A 22,150-nucleotide genomic window follows, 5' to 3' on the forward strand; every position below is an offset into this window, starting at 1 on the left:
GATGTAAGTTCTGGGGATGTAATGTACAGCATAGTGAATACAGTTCATGATACAATATCGTGTATTTGAAAATTGCTAAGAGAGAAGATCTTACAAGTTCTCACCTCACAAGGAAAGAACAATTGTAACTCTGTGTGATGATGGATGTGAACTGAAATTTTTGGTGATAATCATCTTGCAATATACACATATATCAATCATAATGTTGTACACCTAAAACTAATAAATTATATGTCAATTATATCTCAAAAAGAAAACAATTTTATTAAGCTTATTTTATATTGAAAATCATTCATTATTTCCTCCAGAGATCCTGATATATAAATATATACCTAGTTATATATGCAAGTATGTATGGGCATATACATTGTATATAAGTGCATTGCATGTATATGTACATTGTATATACAGATTGTGTATGTATAAATACATTGTATACATATGTATATGTATTGTATATATGCATATTATGTATATCTACATTATATATACTGTATATATGTGTATATATTTGCACATAGTGTGTATATATTGTATATATGTACATTGTGTATGTATACATTATATGCATGTACATTTTTTTTAAAGATTTTATTTATTTATTTGACAGATAGAAACACAGTGAGAGAGGGAACCCAAGCAGGGAGAGTGGGAGAGGGAGAAGCAGGCTTCCCATGGAGCAGGGAGCCCGATAAGAGGCTCGATCCCAGGGCCCTGGGATCCTGACCTGAGCTGAAGGCAGACGCTTAACGACTGAGCCACCCAGGCGCCCCTGCATATACATTTTTTGTTTACATATAGGTATATAATTTCTTCATTTATAAAGCGGTCATGTTTGACTACAACAGACAGAAACATCTTTAGTTACTCCTAAATGGGCCACTCACAGTATTAGTTCTACATATACATGCGTAAGTTTGAGTCAGAAAAAGCAAGATGATGGCGTTCCAAGGTCAAGTGAGTTTGGTGAGTGTTGGATGAAATATGTTAATCAGGTTTCTTTAATGCTGAGATTCCAAGTTATTGATATTCTAATGTTCACTGTGGGTTTCCAAAAATAGAATACAACATGCAGTGTCTCTCAAATTATTTGACCACAGAAGGCTCTTTTTTCATGGTGGTACCATGTTTGGGAATGTGTCTGACTGTGAGGAACTAATGTCTATGGTGGACTTTTCAACAGAAGGTTTATGCCACAGTTGGTATCATCGTTGGATCACAAGGCAAATTCTGTTCCATCCAGCCCAGGGAGCTCAAGGAGCTCACTCTAATTAGTGGCCCAGAATGGATCCAAATATCACTATACTCACTCACACCCAAGAGACAGGTTTATAGAACCAGAATGTCTTTTTTAATTTACAAAGAGAAATATAATTGTCGAGGGAACCTGACATGATCGTCCTTTGGCCAACAATTTCCCTGCTTATAGAAGGACAAACCAGGAAAATCCTAATCTTGGCAGATGTCCAGATGACTGTGAATATGAAATTAGGCATGTCAATTATTCAAAGATAATATGGCCATGAGGGGGTATATCTACCACCTGGACCAGGTAGGTCATGGCCTCAGAACACCATCCTACCCCCACAACTGGTTTCCGTAATGTGTCTCTTTCTGTGCTTCCGATAATAACTAACCTCTGTCTGATGGGTAGTCACTTTCTATTGCTGTGTTAAAACTTTCATCAGTTCAAGACTTTCCATGGAACTGAACTGTTTTGTTCAACCCTCTATCACCAGCACTCTCTTCAGTAATTAATTGGCCAAAGTTTTGGAGCCTGGGGACCACATGTCTCTCTAACTTGGCTTGGTGTAGATATAGATATAAATATAGATAGATATACAGATGATATACATTATATCAGTAGGTATGGGATTATATATAGACATGGTGGTATAAGTGTAGATATAGGTGGATACTGTATAAATAGATATGTATGTGGTGGTGTATTTATAGATATAAATAGATATATCCTTGTCTATACAGAGAGATAGTCAAGAGGACCTGATATGACTGTGTTGTGACCAAACTGTTATAGGCGAGTTCCATGGAAATTGATATCCTGTCACTCTGAGGGCATTTCTGAGTACCTTCCTGGGCCTGCTACACAGTATCATCACCTCTGATGGTAATTACTAGATACTATACTATGGTTCCTAGGAAGTTCTTTGATTCTTGGGCGCTGAAGTCACTTCCACCATTTGAGAATAAGAAGCTTCTGGAGTTTACGCCCCAGACCCACCTGGAGCTGATGACTGCCTGGTGCAGGAGGAGGAGAAGATGAGCTTCAAGACAGGACAGACTCCCGAGTGCAGGTCATGCCTCAGAGCCCCTGAGGAGAGGATGAGACAGGGCGAGGGGTGGGGGGTTCACCTGAAATCTCACCCCTGCTTTGCTTCTTGCCCTTCCCTATCCTGTTTTCCTTTACTCCCTTCCTGGTTTCTTCTGGAAGCGCTTCTTAGTAAATCACTGGCACTTGAGGCCTTGGCTCAGGGTCTGCAGCTGGGAAAAGTCCAATCTATGAGACTGACTTTATAAGATTGTTGGGAGGATGGATGAGAAATATGAGGGCCTAGAACCATGCCTGGCCCCAGAGAATTAGCTATTGTCCTACAGTATGCAGCCCAAATGTTGAAACTGACTTTCTAAAAAAAACCTTTGTCGATGTTATGCATGCATGTGGTTGAAAGTCATTTCAGTAAGAGGGTTTGTGAAGAAACTACCTTCAGGATTACTCCCTACCCTCAGGATTACTCCTCCAAGTCAATCACACTGAACCATTCCCAGCTTCATTCGGGTCTTACTGGTTTATCTCTGTGTTTATGAATACTTTCCATTTCTATCTGTCTCTTGATTTATTAGCTGGATGTCTCATCTGCTCATCTTCTGCTATGGCGTATGGGAGTTTAGCTCAGTTACAACGTCTACTTCCTTCTCTTCCCTTCTAAGGGAAGTGTAGTGCTGGTTTTAGTTACGTTTGTAACTGCAAATAGCACCTTTAAATCCCCATTTTTTCGGTCCCCTATGGAGGGGTCTCTTGATTCCCCACTTAGTGCTCTGCTTCTCACTTCCCCTCCTCCCTCCCAGCAAACTTTCACTTCCATGTTGTCAAGGTGTTTAGTAGCATTTCTGTTCTCATTAAATCTTGTGTGCCTTATTTACAGGCTGTTTCAAAACTTGAAAGCCAGTAGACACTCTTAGCCTTAATATGGCTACCTTCGTATTTCCTGCAGAGCCAAGAAGTGTGTTGTGACCACATGCCCTTCCAGTCTGGATTTTAGTGCCACTCAAAGAAAATATTCAAAGAGACTCTCCTTTCGTCTTTCACCAAGTGCTCAAAATCATGCCACATCTCACTGCACAACTGGGTCATGTTGTCTGTTTCTTTTGTTGTTTCTTATAAAACCATACCTTGTCCTTATATTGTTTGTTTGTCTTGCCTGAAGTATCTTATTACCCACCTTTTTTTATTGTGAGAAGAAATGTATACTTTCTTTAGGAAGTGGCTACCATCTTCCAGCTTCTTATTTTTCTACAGCATTGACTCCATTCCACCTTTCTTCTTGGAGCTCAGTGACTTCTGGTTCTGATTTGGAACAATCCCTTCATTTCTTGATCGTGGCTTTCCCAGACAGCTTTTGTTTTTGCTAAAGTTTCTAGCTTCCTTTCTTTTTTTCCGTATTTTCAAATTCTTCCAAGATCTCAAATATTCTGTTGCTTCTATGGAATCTTCCTTTTTTTTTCTGGAGAGAGTTTACCTAAGCCTTGTCTTTATGCTGCAATCTAGACTCGGTGCTTTCTAGAACTTCCAGATACAGTTGTAGTGGGGCTCGCTGGTATTGCTGGTCTGTGTGTCACACACTGCTCCCTGGGTCCTAAATATTCCTCTTTCTTGGCTTACCACATTATTTTGCTGAGGTACCTTTCAATCTCCTAAGAAAAAGGGTGTAGAGATAGGATATGTAAGTTTTGGCAAGTTCCAAAATGGGCCTTACTCTGCTCTTGCTGTTGACAGAAAGTTGAGCCAGCAATGGAACTCTTGGCTGGGAATCATCTTCTTTCAGAACTTTGAAGGCTCTGCTCCACTGATCTTAGCCATACACTTTTGCTAATGGGAGGTCTGATGCCAGTTTGACTTATGTTGCTTTGTAGATTGCCTCTTTCTTGTCTCTCTGAAATCCTCTTAAGTTTTTCAAAAATCGTTATCTTTGGTATTCTGCAATTCCATGGGGGGAAGGATCAGGATGTGGGCCTCTCTTCTTTCAACTTGGTTGGAACACAGGTGGAAGCTGGAATGACTTCCTAAGGGCTTGGAAGAGTATTGAGAGCTCAGTGTATTGGGGTGAGATTGAGAACTGACTGGCTCCTTTAGGGTACATAAAAAGAGGACTTTACTTTGATGTGCCCACATCCACATTGGAAACCCTAATTCTTTCCCAGACATGCTTTTCAATTTCTTTAGGGGAGAGCCTTCCCATGATTTTTCCTGAGAGTTTAGGTTGGCCTAGCTGTGGTGATAGTAGGAGATCAGTTGTCACCAAAGGGTCCCCTGGCAAATCCTCCTGGGAGTTCCAGCGGGCCCGGCCACCTCTGAGTCCCTACCCTCCCTGATGCATCCTGGGAAGGTGCAGCTGCCTTTGGGATGGCTCATGACACAACTTCTTCCTTTTGCTTTGCTACGGGCACTCCTTTGCTTTTCATCTTCCTTGTTTAACAGGGCAACTAAAAGCAAACATTATGTCTCACACTTAAATATTTGTTAAAATACTCCAACAAGAGTACTCCCAAAAATGTCCACAAAGGCAGTAATGGGTGGCAAATTGTCCTCATATCTAAAAGAATGTGCTAAAGATACTGAAAGATTCCTAGGTGTCTGTTTTCCCTTTTTTTCCAGTGATTTTGTTTCTGTATTTCTTTGCTAGTGGAAGAACAGATTCATTTTTTGGAAGAACATTTATGGAGAAATGGCAAAGCAAGATGCTCTTGTTGAAGAACCAAAGGAAGAGCCACCCCCTCCGGTCTGGGCTACTGGGAGCCCCAAGGGCAAGGGCTCTGGATCCCCTGGGTGGTTCTTTAGAGTGCAGATTTTGGCCTACTGTCTGGAATCCGCTTTTCTAACAAGCTCCCCAGGTGATTCTGTCCACAATTTGAGATAGGCTACTAGAGTTGGCCAAAACAACCCACATAAGAAAGAAGCTTGCGTGGTTCAGCATCAGCCGGTAAATTGTAGGGATTTTTAATTGGAAGAATTTTTTTCTTTGTTTTCTCTTGATATCGCAGCAGATACTGAGATCCCTGCCTTAAATGCAAAAGAAACAAACAACAGATTAAAAACACTGTTTTTCCCATCCACTTAACGAAGCTTCTGTCCACCGGTGCCGGCTGGAAATGCCCTTAATGAGGGAACCAAAGTGTTCCTGACCTGTGCACTTGCTTCCGCCATCTTGGATGTGATTTTCTGGAGCGCTGGGGGAGAGCAGATATCCAACTTTACCAACTCAAGTTCCTCTGGTTGGGTTGTTCTAGATTCCATTCTTTTTGCTTCCCTTAGGGATTTTAGTGGGCAACAGAATCGAACAATAAATACAGCATTAGGGAAGAAAAGGCTATACCAGGAAGCATGAGTTTTCTTTTTGGTGGCCCGTAAGTCCCTTGATTTGTAAGACTGAACGGATCTAGGAGTCGAGTCGCTGTTCCTGATGAAGAACAAATCCATCTGGAGAACTCTTCGCTGCCACCAACAATGCCCTAAAGACAGCAATGTCACAGAGTTCTATGGGCAACATAAGGTGATACCCTGCTTGGTTACTTTCCTTAAAATGTCAAGAAGCTGAGCCCAGTGAGGCTGCTGCCTGATGTCTAAGTGGAGACGAGACATTCTCTTACCATGAAGGCAAACTTGTAACACAAATCAGTTGTACCATGGCCCTTCCCCACCCCCATTCTGCTCAGACCTCTCACCTCCCTTCCAGCAAACTCCATGTCTCTGTTCCTTATAACGACTCATGTCTCACACTCAAATTGGCATCTTTATCTTCAAAGACACATTTGCACTTTGTATCAGCAGGCTTTCCAAAATGTTTCGCCTGCAGCGAGACAGAGGTACAACTGTACATGCTTTCCCAGGAGCTGAACGATTCATCACTGAGCAGACACTTCCAAATTAGCCTCTGTTGTCAGGTGCCTTCTCAAGAGCAAAGCGTCAGAGGGCACCCCTGTATGAATGAGGAGTCAGAAGGAAACAGGCTGGCCCATCCATACAACTGATTCTGTTACATTCAGGGCTTGGAAGGGGCACCTAAGATTGAGTCATCCGTAGTACTCGCTAGCAACATAAACTCGGGAAGGTCAAGCTGTGTGAACTTCCGAGACCAAGGTCAATATGTATAACATGGCAATGGTATTGTCTATCCATGCGGTTATCTGGGAAAGCTAATTCATCCATATTAAATGAAAGTACAGTGGGCACTGCGTTTTCCTCCCTTTGTCGCCTGGCGTCTTGCCGCCGGGCATCCAGCGGCCCCACCTGTGTCCCTCCCTCTGCTCCACCTTGCTGGTGCCTCCTTGAGCCTCCGAACTGCAAAGCTGTGCAGAGTGCAGAAGGATTGTCCTCTTCCCTGGTGGCATCCCAAGACAGGATAATTTGGTCCCCAGTGTGTGGATATAGAGAAACAGCTTTTATTATTTAGTAAATAATTGTAGTAAAATATACATGGCATAAAATTTGCCATTTTAACCATTTTAAGGTGTACATTCCGTGGCATTAAGTACCTTTGCGATGTCCAACCACCACTACCTACTTCTAGAGCTTTTCATCATCCTCTCCAGAAACCTCATACCTGTCAGCAGTGACTCCCCATTCTCTACCCCCAGGCCCTGGTGACCACTAATGTGCTTTCTGTGTCTATGGATTCGCCTATTCTGCACATTTCTTATATATGGAATTATACAGTATATGACCTTTGGCATCTGGCTTCTTGCACTTAGCATCACACGTTGCCTTTTCTGTTTGTACTTGGTGCCCTCTGTCTCCCTAGGACCAGGCTTGCACCAGGGGACGGGGCTAAGGACGAATTTGAATAGCCATTACCATGCTGCTCTTTTCAGGATTCCAGGCACTTTAATGCCTTTCCAGGCACTTTCAGTGAGAAGCCCTCTCCCGGTTCCTTCTCCTTGTCATGTGTGCTCAACCTTCTGTAAATGTATTTCTAGGAGGCTCCTCCAGTTGCCAGACACGCCCAGAGGTGTGTAAGCATCGGCAGTTGAGTAATAGCTTGTACTCCTTCCCCGTCTGCTGTCAAACCCAAACCACCAGTTTGCCAGCCGTGCCCACATTTGTCTGAGCCCCAGAAAGTCCAAGGAATTGCTGAAGTTGAGATCCCAGCTGGAGTGATTACATTAGTGCGATGTTATACTTTGTGTTACCAAAAGTGAACGCTTCCTGTAGTACTTGAGTGCCATTTTGTTTTCTGTGATCCTAAGATGTTTCAAATAGCTTGGAGGTATAAAACACATCTGTATATCTCCAGAATCTTTTGTGGACTTGCCCTTCAGATGCACATATGCATACTGCTTTCCCTTTTTCCATTCCCCAGCCTTGGAAATAGTCTCATGTAGATCCCAGCCAGTGTAATTCTGATACTTCTGGTGGTGTGGGCTCTATTATGTGTGAGATTTCCTGAGGAAACCCTTCACAAAGATTCAAAAGAAGAAATTTTTTCTAATTTACAGTTGATATATATAAAACTGAATAAATGGGGCACCTGGGTGGCTCAGTTGGTTAAGCGACTGCCTTCGGCTCAGGTCATGATCCTGGAGTCCCGGGATCGAGTCCCGCATCGGGCTCCCTGCTCGGCAGGGAGTCTGCTTCCCCCGCTGACCCTCCTCCCTCTCATGCTCTCTGTCTCTCGTTCTCTCTGTCTCAAATAAATAAATAAAATCTTTAAAAATAAATAAATAAAACTGAATAAATGGAGAAATGGAGATTCTTGGTTACTCCTTTGTCATATTAAATTATTTATTTGGGAGGTTTTGAGCCACAGGTTTTGCCATGGTGTTCTCTCTAGGAAATTCAGAGTTTGCTGGAATTTTGTTTTGTGTTTCTTTTTTAAAATTTGTAAGTTCAAAAAAAATGTTAAATGCCCTAATGTAACTTTCTATGCATCTCTTTTTCTTTCATAGCTACTGGTATTGTAGTTACATTTTACATTTACCATTGGTCTATATAGTGTATAGTAACCAGACAGAGAGGAAACAATCATAAAGGAATATAATTACCAAGGAAGAAAGTAAAAGTCTTTAATCATAGGGCACCTGGGTGGCTCAGTCGGTTGAGCATCTGCTTTCAGCTCAGGTCATGATCCCGGGGTCCTGGGATTGAGCCCCGCATCCAGCTCCCTGCTCAGCGGGAAGCCTGCTTCTCCCTCTCCCACTCCCCCTGCTTGTGTTCCTGCTCTTGCTGTCTCTCTCTGTGTCAAATAAATAAAAAATTAAATTACATAAATAAATAAATAAAATCTTTAAAAAAATCTTTAATTTTCCATACATAGGGTCAGGGTTTCACCCCTAAAAATCTTCATTTTATTCACATTCTCTATAGTTAAATATCTTTGGAACCTTCCTACCTTTGTGTCTGTATCTCAGTATGCTTTATACAATGAGGTCTTTAGACACTCCACTTTACCACTTTTTTTTTTACTTTTGTTTACATATTGTTATGTACATGGCTTTGGTGTTCTTTAGACCAAAGTTACATTCTTGTATCACTCCCTCTTGCTTTTCTTTGCACCCAGTTCATACCTGGACATATTTTATCACCACCCTTTTTTGCTTGCAGATGCCAAATTAGCGTATGTAACTCAAAGAGGTTTCATTTAGGTTAATTTAATGCCTTTCCAGGCAAGCTTCAGATTATGGGAAAGAAATAGCCAAACAATGTGAACGCACCAACATAAAGGAACGAAGACATATTTGGAACCGTGTCTCATTAGTAGGTTAGGGTCTGCTGCACCTACCCATCTGCCAATATCTGTCTGCCAATATTCCCCAGTCTATTCCTGTTTCTAAATGCCGATTTAGATAAATGCTTTTCTAAGCAAAATGAAACAGTATGGTATTTAAGTCAACCATGAAAATAAGCACTGACAGCTGTGCTCCCCACCTGAAAGGAAGCAGGACAGGCTTGATTTGAATCAGGCAGGAGGCCAGATGCAATCAGATTCCCCAAATCTGTAAACTCCACCAAAAGGAGAGATCAAACCCCATTCCCCCAGGACCCTCCAGATTGCGGGAGATCCTGGGAGGTCAGAATTGAGCAGGGCTCCCAAATCATCAATAAAATGTGATTTTGTACAATAGGAATGGACGGGTGACAAAACCAGGCCATTCTCTTAAGGTTCCAATACATGGGATGACTGGGTACTTTTTCTAGAAAGACTTAATTTCTTAGAGCATTTTTAGGTTTGCAGCAGAATGGAGCAGAAGCTTCAGAGAGTTTCCATTGACTGGGTATTTTTGCGGCCCTGTCTCATACACACTACCTCTACCTCTGGAGTCCCAGAGCACCCTGGACTTCCATGTAAGGCAGGACACACACTGCACCGAGTACTTGAATAGACCTAGAGTAATTCACCAACCCAGTGAGCACTTGCCGTCCCAACCTGTACAACATGGAAGCTCTTCAAGGGACCTGAGAGCACAGTTTGGTATTTGGTGCCCCTGGGAGCTGTCAAGCTACCATTTCACCAATACAAGTGTGCCTGGCTTTGAACAAACCCAATTAAAAAAATAATAATAATAAACAAACCCGATTATAAATTTAAAATCTGACTTAACACCAGAGGCTAATTGGGAGTGATCTTCGCACCACTTTCAAAACATAGGCTCTCCACCTTCTCTAAGTTCGAAAATCATTCAAACTTCCCAGACCCCCTGTTGCAGGCAGTCCATTCTCCACGTTGTCCTTCAGCAATATCACCTGAGCCATGCTGTGTCATCTGGACGTTTCTCACATTCCAAATCGTAATATCCTCTCTTCCTTCCTTTCGAGGAATGACCCTCCCTCTCTCGAACCCTCTCTGCTCTCATTCCACAACCTCCACGGACACTGCCTTGGCCTCTCTGACCCAACAGAAAACCCCTGTCTTGATTCCCTGGGTCCTTCTGGTCTACCATCAGCAGAACTCTTTAACAGTTACCCCCAGAATCGATTTTTTTTTATTCTTATGTTAATCCCTATACATTACATCATTAGTTTTAGATGTAGCGTTCCATGATTCATTGTTTGTGCATAACACCCTCTGTTCCATGCAGAACATGCCCTCCTCAATACCCATCACCAGGCTAACCCATCCTCCCACCCCCCTCCCCTCTAGAACCCTCAGTTTGTTTTTCAGAGTCCATCATCTCTCATGGTTCGTCTACCCCTCGGATTTCCCCCCCTTCATTCTTCCCCTCCTGCTACCTTCTTCTTCTTCTTTTTTTTTTTCCCTTAACATATATTGCATTATTTGTTTCAGAGGTACAGATCTGAGATTCAATAGTCTTGCACAATTCACAGTGCTTACCAGAGCACATACCCTCCCCAGTGTCTATCACCCAGTCACCCCATCCCTCCCACCCCATCCCCCACTCCAGCAACCCTCAGTTTGTTTCCTGCGATTAAGAATTCCTCATATCAGTGAGGTCATATGATACATGTCTTTCTCTGTTTGACTTATTTCGCTCAACATAATACCCTCCAGTTCCATCAACGTCATTGCAAATGGCAAGATCTCATTCCTTTTGATGGCTGCATAATATTCCATTGTATATATATACCACTTCTTCTTTATCCATTCATCTGTCGATGGACATCTTGGCTCTTTCCACAGTTTGGCTATTGTAGACATTGCTGCTATAAACATCGGGGTGCCCGTACCCTTTCGGATCCCTACTTTTGTATCTTTGGGGTAAATACGCAGTAGTGCAATTGCTGGGTCATATGGTAGCTCTATTTTCAACTTTTTGAGGAACCTCCATACTGTTTTCCAGAGTGGCTGCACCAGCTTGCATTCCCACCAACAGTGTAGGAGGGTTCCCCTTTCTCCGCATCCCCGCCAACATCTGTCGTTTCCTGACTTGTTAATTTTAGCCATTCTGACTGGTGTGAGGTGGTATCTCATTGAGGTTTTGATTTGGATTTCCCTGATGCCGAGCGATGTTGAGCACTTTTTCATGTGTCTGTTGGCCATTTGGATGTCTTCTTTGGGAAAATGTCTGTTCATGTCTTCTGCCCATTTCTTGATTGGATTCTTTGTTCTTTGGGTGTTGAGTTTGATGAGTTCTTTATAGATTTTGGATACTAGCCCTTTATCTGATATGTCATTTGCAAATATCTTCTCCCATTCTGTCGGTTGTCTTTTGGTTTTGTTGACTGTTTCCTTTGCTTTGCAAAAGCTTTTTATCTTGATGAAGTCCCAATAGTTCATTTTTGCCCTTGCTTCCCTTGCCTTTGGCGATGTTTCTAGGAAGAAGTTGCTTCGGCTGAGGTCGAAGAGGTTGCTGCCTGTGTTCTCCTTTAGGATTTGGATGGACTCCTGTCTCACATTAAGGTCTTTCAACCATTTGGAGTCTATTTTTGTGTGTGGTGTAAGGAAATGGTCCAGTTTCATTCTTCTGCATGTGGCTATCCAATTTCCCCAACACGATTTGTTGAAGAGACTGTCTTTTTTCCATTGGACATTCTTTCCTGCTTTGTCAAAGATGAGTTGACCATAGAGTTGAGGGTCCATTTGTGGGCTCTCTATTCTGTTCCATTGATCTATGTGTCTGTTTTTGTGCCAGTACCACAGAATCGATTGTTTTTTATGAGTTAATCTTAACTCCAGAAATAGACTATGAACTCCTTGAAGGCAGGATTATCTCCTTAAATCCTATATATCCCTAGGCACAGTACTAGTGCATTGCTGATGTTCAATAAATTTAACAAAACGATTCTTAAATTTACAGAGTCACTGCTTGATTTTCTTACCAAGTTCTCTGGGTGTCCTCAATATACATTTCAATGTGCACATGCTTCTCAAGAACCTATTTGTTGTGTGAAGGCAGGTAATGCAATATTCCACTTTACAGAACCAGTAGATGTTTTCTAAAGGAGCATTTTTTAAAAGATTTTATTTATTTATTTGACACAGAGAGAGATCATACAAGCAGGGGGAGTAGAAGGCAGAAGGAGAAGCAGGCTCCCACCGAGCAAGGAGCCTGATGCAGGACTCGATCCCAGGATTCTGGGATCATGACCTGAGCCAAAAGCAGACACTTGACTGACTGAGCCACCCAGGCATCCTTAAAGGAGCATTTAAAAAAAAAAAAATAGGAACTAGTTTAATGTTACAAACATTACTGTTGAAAATGTTGACTAATTCTAGGTAAGGGAGAAGCAGGAAAACATTTCAGCCAAGGCCTACAGGTTCAACACTGATCCTTATATTAGTTGGTAAGTTTGTTGGAAAGCTTTTAGACTGAGAGTTGGGAGAAGAAGGAAGTGAACTTGTAACAGTAATTTTCTCTACATCCTTCTTTGGCCCAACTAACAGTCTTCCTGCTGCAGAAATTGTCCAATAGTAGATGGGCATATGAGAACAAATTTAGCGTGTTCAGTGTTAAGAAGCTGGTCTTACTTTTCAACTAACAAGGAAATCTTACAAAGATCATTTCATTCTCTCAGTTCCTGGCCTGTTTTTGAGGTGCTAACATGTCTAGTTACCACTGTAGGGTTCACAGTAGCCTACTTGTACCCTTCCAGTTTGGAGGTGGAGGGTGAGGGGGCCCTGTCTCTTTGATCAGCAGGCAAAATATTCAGACTCAGACTTTTGTCTCTGCAAAACCGAGAAGCATGTACCATGTTTAAGGAGAAAAAAAAAACCCACCAAAAGTGTAGAAACTCGAAACTAACATGTCTAAGCAAATTGGCGCGGTCTGAAGTAGCAGGTGGCGGAGACGCCACTGATGGGACTCTTGAGCAAAAGCAGATTGCAAACAATTTAGTTTCTGTTCTTAACTCCAGTTGGGCATGTGCCAAAAGAATTAAAGGGCTTGAACTTTTACACTCGAGAGGCAATCTTGAAAGCCTCAGTGACTTTCCCAAGCCAGTGCGGGACGGGAGAGAGACAGAGAGAGAGAAAGCAGGTAAACGTTACTCCGTTCCTGGCACAGCGCTGCCTGCCATCGCTCCATACCCTTGAAAGCCACGCCTGATGGGGGCCAGGCTGGGCCTCTCCAAATTTTAAAATCTCCCCCACGAAGCGCCTCTTTTCTCCCAGCGCCCCCACCGCCCCCCGCAACCTCAGCACCGAAGAGATGAGGGCGGGAGAGCAAACTCTTTCTGCTCGCACAGAGCAAGCTGTCAGAGACCCCGCCAGATGTGGTCGTGTGTGTTTCAACTGCACGTTCCCTTTCTCTCCTTGTAGCTACCTCATCCCTGAACTCCCAGCTCCAGCAGCTCCAGCAGCTCCAGCAGCTCCAGCCGCCGCCGCCGCCGCCGCCGCCGCCGCCGCCCAGGCCGCAGGCGCCCCCGCAGCCCCCGCAGCCGCAGCCCCAGCCCGCCCCGCCCCAGCAGCCGCCGCCTCCCGCCTCCCAGCAGCCGCCGGCTCCGCCAGCTCAGCCCCCGCAGCCGCAGCCCCACCCCCACCCCCAGAGCCAGAGCCAGAACCAGAACCAGAACCAACCGTCTCCAACTCAGCAGAGTGCAAGCCCCCCTCAGAAACCCAGCCAGTCTCCGGGACATGGCCTTCCGTCGCCGCTCACGCCACCCAATCCTCTGCAGGTATGCTCCCCGCCCCGCCCCGCGAGCCCCGGGGACCTGCCCTCGGGGCTGGCGCCGTCCCCCCACCATTCCCCTGCCATCCCCCCCCGCCCCCGCACCGAGGCCCAGGGCCCGCAAAACTTAGCAGCCCCGGCTGCAGCACCTCATTCAAACTGATCTCTCAGACCCAGGGAGGAGGAAGCGAATAGCAGGCAGCTGGGGATGCATGTAAACGAAACAAATAGAAGCCCATTGATGTTGCCCTCCAATGGATAAATGTTTTCTGTTTCCTCCTGTGAGAGGCCAGCCCTGGAAGTGCACTTGTAGCCTGTAATAATTCCATTTTATGATACTTTCTGAAGGCAGCAAAGATAGCATCCAATTAAAATTATTACTAGCACAGTTTTGTAGCCCCGTGGAGAACTGCATCTCCTGTCCATGAGGCATGGTGGTTATTTCTCTATATTATGAATACAACAGTGTCTTACCTTAAGTACTTTGTGCTCTTTTGTTTCTATTTTTCTAAAGACTCTCTGGGGTTAGGAGGGTAAAGAAATTCAGCCCCAGTCTGTGTCCCAGATTCCAACCATTCCAACCATGGACCAACAAGCACTCTAAAACGATGCACAGAGCCACAACAAATCCGCATCTTTATAAAATAATAAAGCTTCCGTACATTTCCTTTATTACCTTGAGGCTGAGGGAATCAAAAAAAATAGATCTTCAGGCTAATTATGAAAGCTGATCTTTACTCTCCCCTCACTCAGGAATACATAACTTTGAAGTTCAGAGAGCTCTTCCTAACTTAGATGCCTTTAAAATAAATTAGCTTCAAAACATAATGACCGCCATGTCAACACCTCAGATCCAGAAATGAATAGCTCAGGTTTTGCCTTACATAAGGCTGGGTTCCCCAGTGAGATGACAGATGATTTAGTACAAAGTGAGCAGCCTAGGCACTCATTTCAAATGCCAACTCAGCCCCCTCCTTGATCCTCGCTGGGGCACGCACAGCCCTCCCCTACCTGAGGGGAACAGTCGTAATGCATCCTTAGGTCTTCAACAGCAAAGTATGCAAGGTCACGCTGGAATGACACATGGACAGAAAGGCAAATGGATTAGAGACTTAGTATTTTAGAACTCACTTTGTTTGTTGTCCCTAAACTTTGTTCCTGTGAACTTGAATTCTCAATGGTGGCCCAAAGTTTTCTTGGAAATGAAAGCATTTGAGTGAGATGAGTAATTGCGTTTTCCCTGGCACTTGGGTCATGGCTACTTTCAACGTGAACGTTCTCTTGAGTCGGGTTTGAAGATGTATTTTTAAAAATCTTACCAGTGTGAGACAGCATAATACCTTTGACCGGGACTGACATGAACACATGCTATAAAAATCTTCAGTGGGCATTGACATCTACAGAGAAAATAGGTACGATCAAACTTACAAGATGCAGGATTGTAGCCATCCTAATGTTTTTAGCATTCAGAATTCAACTCTATTATTCCAAAGAATGAGTTTAATACTTTTTAGGAGCGGTTAAATTAGACGGACCTATACACCATCCTGTTAAACACTTCCTCTACCTGAGCCACCCAAACGGGTGAAATAAGAAAAAACTTGTCCTGCTCTGAGGGATGAGGTTACTTAGCTCGGTCCTCAGTTGTCTTATAGAGTCCGGTGTTTCTTACAGTGGAGTGAGACTTTGAGCTCTGTGGATATCAGTCTTTTCTGAACACTGTCAACATCTTATAAATCTCTGTTGGCCAGTGAAAGCCAGGTATAGACAACCCATTTGAATGGCTCTTGACAGGACTTGTGGATGAGGTGATCAGTCTGCCCCATGGAAATAAATTCTATTAGGAGAATTTCCAAAAGTTGTCCTAATGGTTTCCTATGAAAGTCCAGGGGATACGTTTTGTGTGGTATTATTTTTGCAAGAAATGAAGGCTCGGAGCCACATTTCATTCCTTATAACCTTGAGAGAATAATTCTAATTTTTTGTTTTTGGGGTTTTAACTTAATACTCTAACTTCTTTGGATCTAATGGATGACCACTGAAAGAATGATTCAGTAGAGCTTTTAAAAATGTTACCGAGTAGCTAGAGAACTAATTTTGAATAAATATATATCAGTAGGAATAAAGGGATTTTTTTTTCCTTTCACGATAGACGTGTAAAATAAATGGAGAATTCCATGGTTTTGAAATACTGTTTGTTTTTTTTTTCCTACACTAGTTGAAAGGTTTTTGAGTTTGTGGAACATGAAATGTTTGAACTTTTTAAAAAGAAAACTTTAAAAGGACCTGCAAAGATATTTAACTCTCAAAGGTAATGATCTTTATGAACCAGAATAAGGTGTTTTGTTTGAAGATTATTAAAGGAAACAAAGATCAACTAAATTCATATATGACAGTTTACATTCTATTTTACGATTCTTTATTTTCACGTGGGCTTTGTCCTTCCACATGTTTCAAACTCTGCTTGAGAGAGTTAAGAACAATGCAACTTAGGTTGTCAGGGAAAACCAGTAATTCGGAAGGTTTAAAACAAACAAACAAACAAACAACTTTGAAGGATAATAATTACTTCTACAGTGTGCAGAAGCTGCCATAGCTTCAGAAAAATAAGTAAATAAATAGAAGTGGCTTGTGTGGGTCTCACTGGGTGAGGTCATTTCTCGAGATGAAAAAAAAGATGAAGACCACCGGCAGGCCGTATCACTCTAGACTGAAATTCTCCAAATGGTTCTTGTCCGGTTTTTCTCTAAGACTGCAATATAAGTTCTTCACCCTTTTACTCAAGTCCATGAAATTGACTTCCTTTACAAAACCCGGTTGGTGCTTCAAGACAGACGGGGGAGTCTCGAGGATGATCACTCCAGAGAACTAATTTTGATGGCGCAGGGTTATAGGTGAGCGGTTGTCCAGCAGGAGCACCAGAAGCTGGCCCCGGAGGGCTGTCTTTAGAATCTTCACTGAGACTCAAGAGCTACCCACCCACAAACTCATTCTCAGGAGGGATGAGGAGAGAATTTATACTTCTCAGTATAAATAAGAAAAATAGACTTGGATTTACAAAACACATTGGCGGGTTGAATTTAATTCGCAGATTCCAGGATAAATATCAATCCATACTTCATGCTTTTGCTCTAACCCACTGGCCACGGGCTGTGCCAGAATCTAAAACTAGAAATACAGAATGTGTTGGGTAGGAGCAGATCAGAAACATAAACAGAAGCAACTTTGGGGGGAGAAAACATAGGGTCTCATTCCTAGTTAGAAAAAACAATGTTCCTCTGAAAAACAAACAGGGTTCTAGAGGGGAAGGGGGTGGGAGGATGGGTTAGCCTGGTGGTGGGTATTGAGGAGGGCACATTCTGCACGGAGCACTGGGTGTTATGCACAAACAATGAATCATGGAACCCTTCATCTAAAACTAATGATGTAATGTATGGGGATTAACATAACAATAAAAAAATTTAAAAAAAAAAGAAAAAACAATGTTCAATTCTAATTTGAATATACAATTTTGATCCAGATAAAGACCCTAAAGAATATTGAAATAACTCCTTTCCCTGACTTTTGAGATGGCTTTTCTTGAGCCCATCCTTGGGAGTTTTTATTTGCCCTAGGGAAATTATAAACATTGTATAAAAGCCCTGGGGCGTGCACGTTCCTTCATCAGTGATCTGGGGATGAGCCAGACGTGGTTGGAGACTAGTCACGGTGCCACAGGGCTTTGAGGTCTCATTCTCGTTCTGACTCTTCTTCCAACTAACTAGCTGACCACTCTGGACAAGTCACTTTAGCGCTTTGGACTTCATTTTCTCGTCTGTTAAATCTGTGGTCTAGATAATTTTTAAGATCCCTTTCAGGCCCACGAGTCTATGTAAATGTTGGTAGGCCTCTGTATTGGCCACTGAAAACTCGATGGTCCTCAAGATTCTCTGGGTATTCTTCAAGGTCAGGTTAATTTCTTCCCACTCAGCTGGGTGGCAAAGTGGAAAGAGAGTGGGGACAAACATAAGTGGGATAATGATAGCAGAAGCAGATTTTATCTTAGCCAGAGAGTCCAAATTAAAGTCAAGTTTTTATCCTCAGAGAGTCACTGCTGTAAACTCCGGTCCCAGATTGCTTTTCCACACCTATGCATTAGAGAAGCTTAAGAAACCAAATGCTGCATTTAACCTTGGCCTTCCGCATGCCGTCTTGCATGGCAGGAGGCAGGATAATCTTTTCCTTTTCTTGTTGTATTGCACATTTTAATAAGTAACAGAGGGAGAGAGAGATCAGTGGAAGCAGTTAGGGGAGGGAAAGTTATCTGGGCTTGGATGAGGAATGAGGGGCACAGTCACCTCCTCAGAGGTGAAGTTGCTCGAAAGATAGTGTAAAATTGTTCTCGACCGTGTGCGTTTGCCAAGGTAAAGGTCTTGTTACCACTCAGGCATCCGGCAGTAAAACCGCGTCCAAATTCCACCTCTGCTATGCAGTGGACCCAGCCTCCTGATCTTCTTGTAAGTTCCAAAGTGTCTTGAGTGATAGAGAGGATGGTACATCATCCCATTTTAAGACAAAGAGCCCAACCCTTTGGGAAGCAGTTAGACAAACATGACTTTCATCTTTTTTAAAGCAAATGGTCTCCAACGGGGGACTTCTTCCTATAGAAAGGCTCAGAATAACGCTCTATGTTAACTAACTGGAATTAAAATAAAAACTTAAAAAAAAAAGAAAAGAAAAGCTCAGTGCCCTGGGCCACCCTCCTTTTTCTCTAGCAGTTAGTCTTAATTTAGCATGGAATTAGTCAAAACTTTGTGGGTCTAAGTTTTTTCATCTCTAAGGAGGGGGGGTAAAATTAAACACTTTCTCGAGCTCCATCTTCCACTTTATTTGCAGCTTTATATTAAAACCTCTGAAACTGGGCGCCTGGGTGGCTCAGTTGGTTAAGCGACTGCCTTCAGCTCAGGTCATGATCCTGGAGTCCCGGGATCGAGTCCCACATTGGGCTCCCTGCTCGGCAGGGAGTCTGCTTCTCCCTCTGACCCTCCTCCCTCTCATGCTCTCTGTCTCTCATTCTCTCTGTCTCAAATAAATAAATAAAATCTTTAAAAAAAAAAAAAAAACACCTCTGAAACTGTGTTGGGTGACCCATGCAGGTGCAGGGCAAAAATAGTCTTTTTTCTCTCCTTATCCCAGGTTCTCAGGCTGGGGCCCATAAATTAGACTAACAAAAGACAGACTAACAGGAGGAAAACAAATAGGAGTTTATTAACTTGGGCATCACACATGGGAGCACTCAGTGATGAGTAACTCAAAGGGGGTGCGTTTACATAGCATTTTAACAAAAGAACAATACATCGGTAGAGAAGTGACAAAGGAGAAGGACTTGGAGCTTCTAGGCGTGGCAAATTGTGGGAAGGCAAATATGGGGAATTTATTTATTTTTTAAGATTTATCTATGTTAGAGAAAAAGAAAACGTGAGTGTGTGCACATGATGGGGAGGGACAGAAGGAGAGGGAGAGAGATTCTTAAGCAGACTCTGCACTGAGCATGGCCCGGAGCCCAAAGCTGGACATGGGGCTCCATCTCATGACCCTGAGATCATGACCTGAGTGGAAACCAAGAGTCGGGTGCTTCACCGAATATGCCACCCAGATGCCCCGATACTGGGAATTTCATAGGAAGTAAAGGCTAATTTCGGCAAGATCTGTTATCGATTCCTCTCATGCCGAAAAGGGTTTCGAGTTGTTCCCAGTCACCAACTGCTGTCCTTCTTGGTAGAAAGGGGAGGGAGGGACATTTTAGCACATCTATGTCCTGCTTTTGGTAAATAAGGGAATGTCAGAGAGCTTTTCTTATATCTACTTTTCGATTGTCTTCAACTCAAAATAATCCTCATGCTGAAGTGACACCTTGTGGGGTGGCATATTCTGCTACCCTTGTAGTTATAGTCATATAACCCCTTTCTGGCCTTGGTGATTCTAAGAGAGCTCAGACATCTCCTTGCCCACATGAGGCTAAATCACAGTGTAGAATTCTCTAGCCTGGACCGAGACTAAGGTGAGGCAAGGGATGCACTCAGATGGAAAACTCAAGGTGCCCCCCAAAGTGCAATTGTCAAGATAGATAATAGTTTTTTAAAGATTTTAAAAATTTTATTTATTTGAGAGAGAGAGAAAAAGTAGAGCAAGCAAGAGAGAACATGAGTGGGAGGGGAGGGGCAGAGGGAAAGGGAGAAGCAGGCTTCCCGCTGAGCAGGGAGCCAGATGTGGGGCTCGATCCCAGGACCCTGAGATCATGATCTGAGCCAAAGGCAGACGCTTAACCGACTGAGCCACTCAGGCGCCCTAATGATAATATTTTAATGCAGTATTTTTAAAAATCAAAATGAATGCCAAAATCCATGATGCACTGAATATCAAATTTTTGGATATAGGATCAATAACAACCTTGAGTCATACTGGAGTCTGAGACAAGAGGAAAAGCCAGCAATACTGATTTTGTTGATCATGAATTTTTTGCATTCATTTTGATTTTTTAAAATATCACATTAGATGTTGTTCATCTTGATGACTGTGTTTTGGGGCAAACAAATTTTGTGCCTGAGATGACTGCCTCACTTCCCTCACCCTCAACCCCCACCATTGGGGTACCAGCTGCGTAAATGATTTAGTTGGCAAATATCCTCCAAGGTCAGTGACATCGTGTCCACTGTAAATTCCATCCAGGTCTTGGATCCCACTTTCCAGTTGAACTTGACAGTTGCACCAAATTTTGCACAGTAGAAAGGCAAGTGTGTGTTGGAGAGTGCATCAGAGCAGAGGGGTGTGGTGGAAATCCATCCTCACTAAACTGTGTATGCGAGGGTCTAATAAACCAATCATTGATTGAATTGAAATGTTTTTAATTTGGTTGACATTTTTCACTGAACTGATTTATGGTTTTATGAAAACAAGTAAGTTTGGTGACAATGGACAAAGTATCACTGTGCAGGCACCATTCTCCCAGAGCGATTCAGGCTGTGAGGAGCTTTCAAAACCGGGAAGAGTCCATGCAGTGTGAGTAAGGCTTCCTCTTGGGCTAAAGAACCAAAAGAAAATTCATTACTCTGGAGGAGAAAAATCCACCCAAACCCAGAGAATTATCATGGAGATTAAATATAACATACTGGGCACCTGGGTGGCTCAGTCGGTTAAGCGACTGCCTTCGGGTCAGGTCATGATCCCAGGGTCCTGGGATCGAGTCCCGCATCGGGCTCCCTGCTCTGCGGAGAGCCTGCTTCTCCCTCTCCCACTCCCCCTGCTTGTGTTCCCTCTCTCGCTGTGTCTCTCTCTGTCAAATAAATAAATAAAATCTTTTAAATAAATAAATAAATAAATATAACATACTGATGGAAATGCGTTATAGGCTATAAATACGTAAAGCAAATGTTGACTATACTACAGATAAGAAAGAGCATGAGTTTATTTCTGTTTATACTACTGTCCAACAAGTTGAGGGTTTCATTCATCAATCACTCTTTCAGGAAGAGGTTGGGTGGGAAACAGGAGTCCCTTTACCCAACCGTACTCAGCACTGAATAAAATAAACAAAGCATGTTTATCCACATTCTCTGCAAGGGACAATTTTTCCTTTTATGAAAGAAAGAAAATCTCCTTAAAAAAAAAAAAACAACAACAACCCTCAGTTCAACATTACTGACATTTCAAAGAATTTATTACAAGCATTTGAGATCCAGGAGGAACAACAAAGTTTATATTGCTTTGAAAGTGGCAGGGGGAAAATTAGTTTACCAAGAATATACTTATATAGTGCGGTGCTTCTTTGTCATTGTCTAGATTTACCATTTCTGGGTAGTGCTGTGTAGATTAGTCAAATCATGTAGAAAAGGGTTTAACAAAGCAGACAGCATGTTCACTGACTATGGAAGCTCATGTCAAGTAGAGATAGACAGCAAGGGTGCCAGACTCAAAGGGGGTGGAGAGATTATTGTTGCATTTGAACATGGCAAGTTATAACTTCCCCCAGAAAGCAGCCCGCTCTGAGCATGACAATGGGCAGATCCGTGGCTTGTCTGCAGTGAGCTCAGCAATGAGACTAGAGCCACACACGACGTCCAGTTCCATCCCCGTCTGTCGGATGGGGCTGATAAGCGAATCTCCAAGTCTAGTTCAGAATATTTCTGAAACCGTTTTGCCTCCGTGTGCATAGATGCAGGTTTTAGTGGAAATTTGAGGCACCCCAAATGTGCTGGCTGGCACTTCGCTCTGAATGAGCAAAATACAGCCAGTCTTTATGCTGGGGTTTGCATGATCAAGCATTATTCCTCGTATTTGAGCCTCAATTCGTTTCCCACAGGTTTGGGATACATTT

At 43.0% G+C, this 22,150-nt stretch overlaps 1 protein-coding gene across 1 annotated transcript in view; it reads left to right on the forward strand.

The window, feature by feature from the left end:
* The window catches only part of POU6F2 (POU class 6 homeobox 2), a 478,894-nt gene that overhangs the window by 346,494 nt on the left and 110,250 nt on the right, over nucleotides 1-22,150 (forward strand). Inside the window, exon 5 of the mRNA XM_064575615.1 lies at nucleotides 13,449-13,804. Within this exon, the coding sequence (XP_064431685.1) occupies nucleotides 13,449-13,804 (356 nt within the window). The remainder of the gene's footprint in view (nucleotides 1-13,448; nucleotides 13,805-22,150) is intronic.

This window comes from Mirounga angustirostris, unplaced genomic scaffold, assembly GCF_029215605.1.
Source record: "Mirounga angustirostris isolate CCGP_5_RB_7025 unplaced genomic scaffold, mMirAng1.0.hap1 SCAF_12, whole genome shotgun sequence".
Taxonomy (NCBI): Eukaryota; Metazoa; Chordata; class Mammalia; order Carnivora; family Phocidae; genus Mirounga; species Mirounga angustirostris.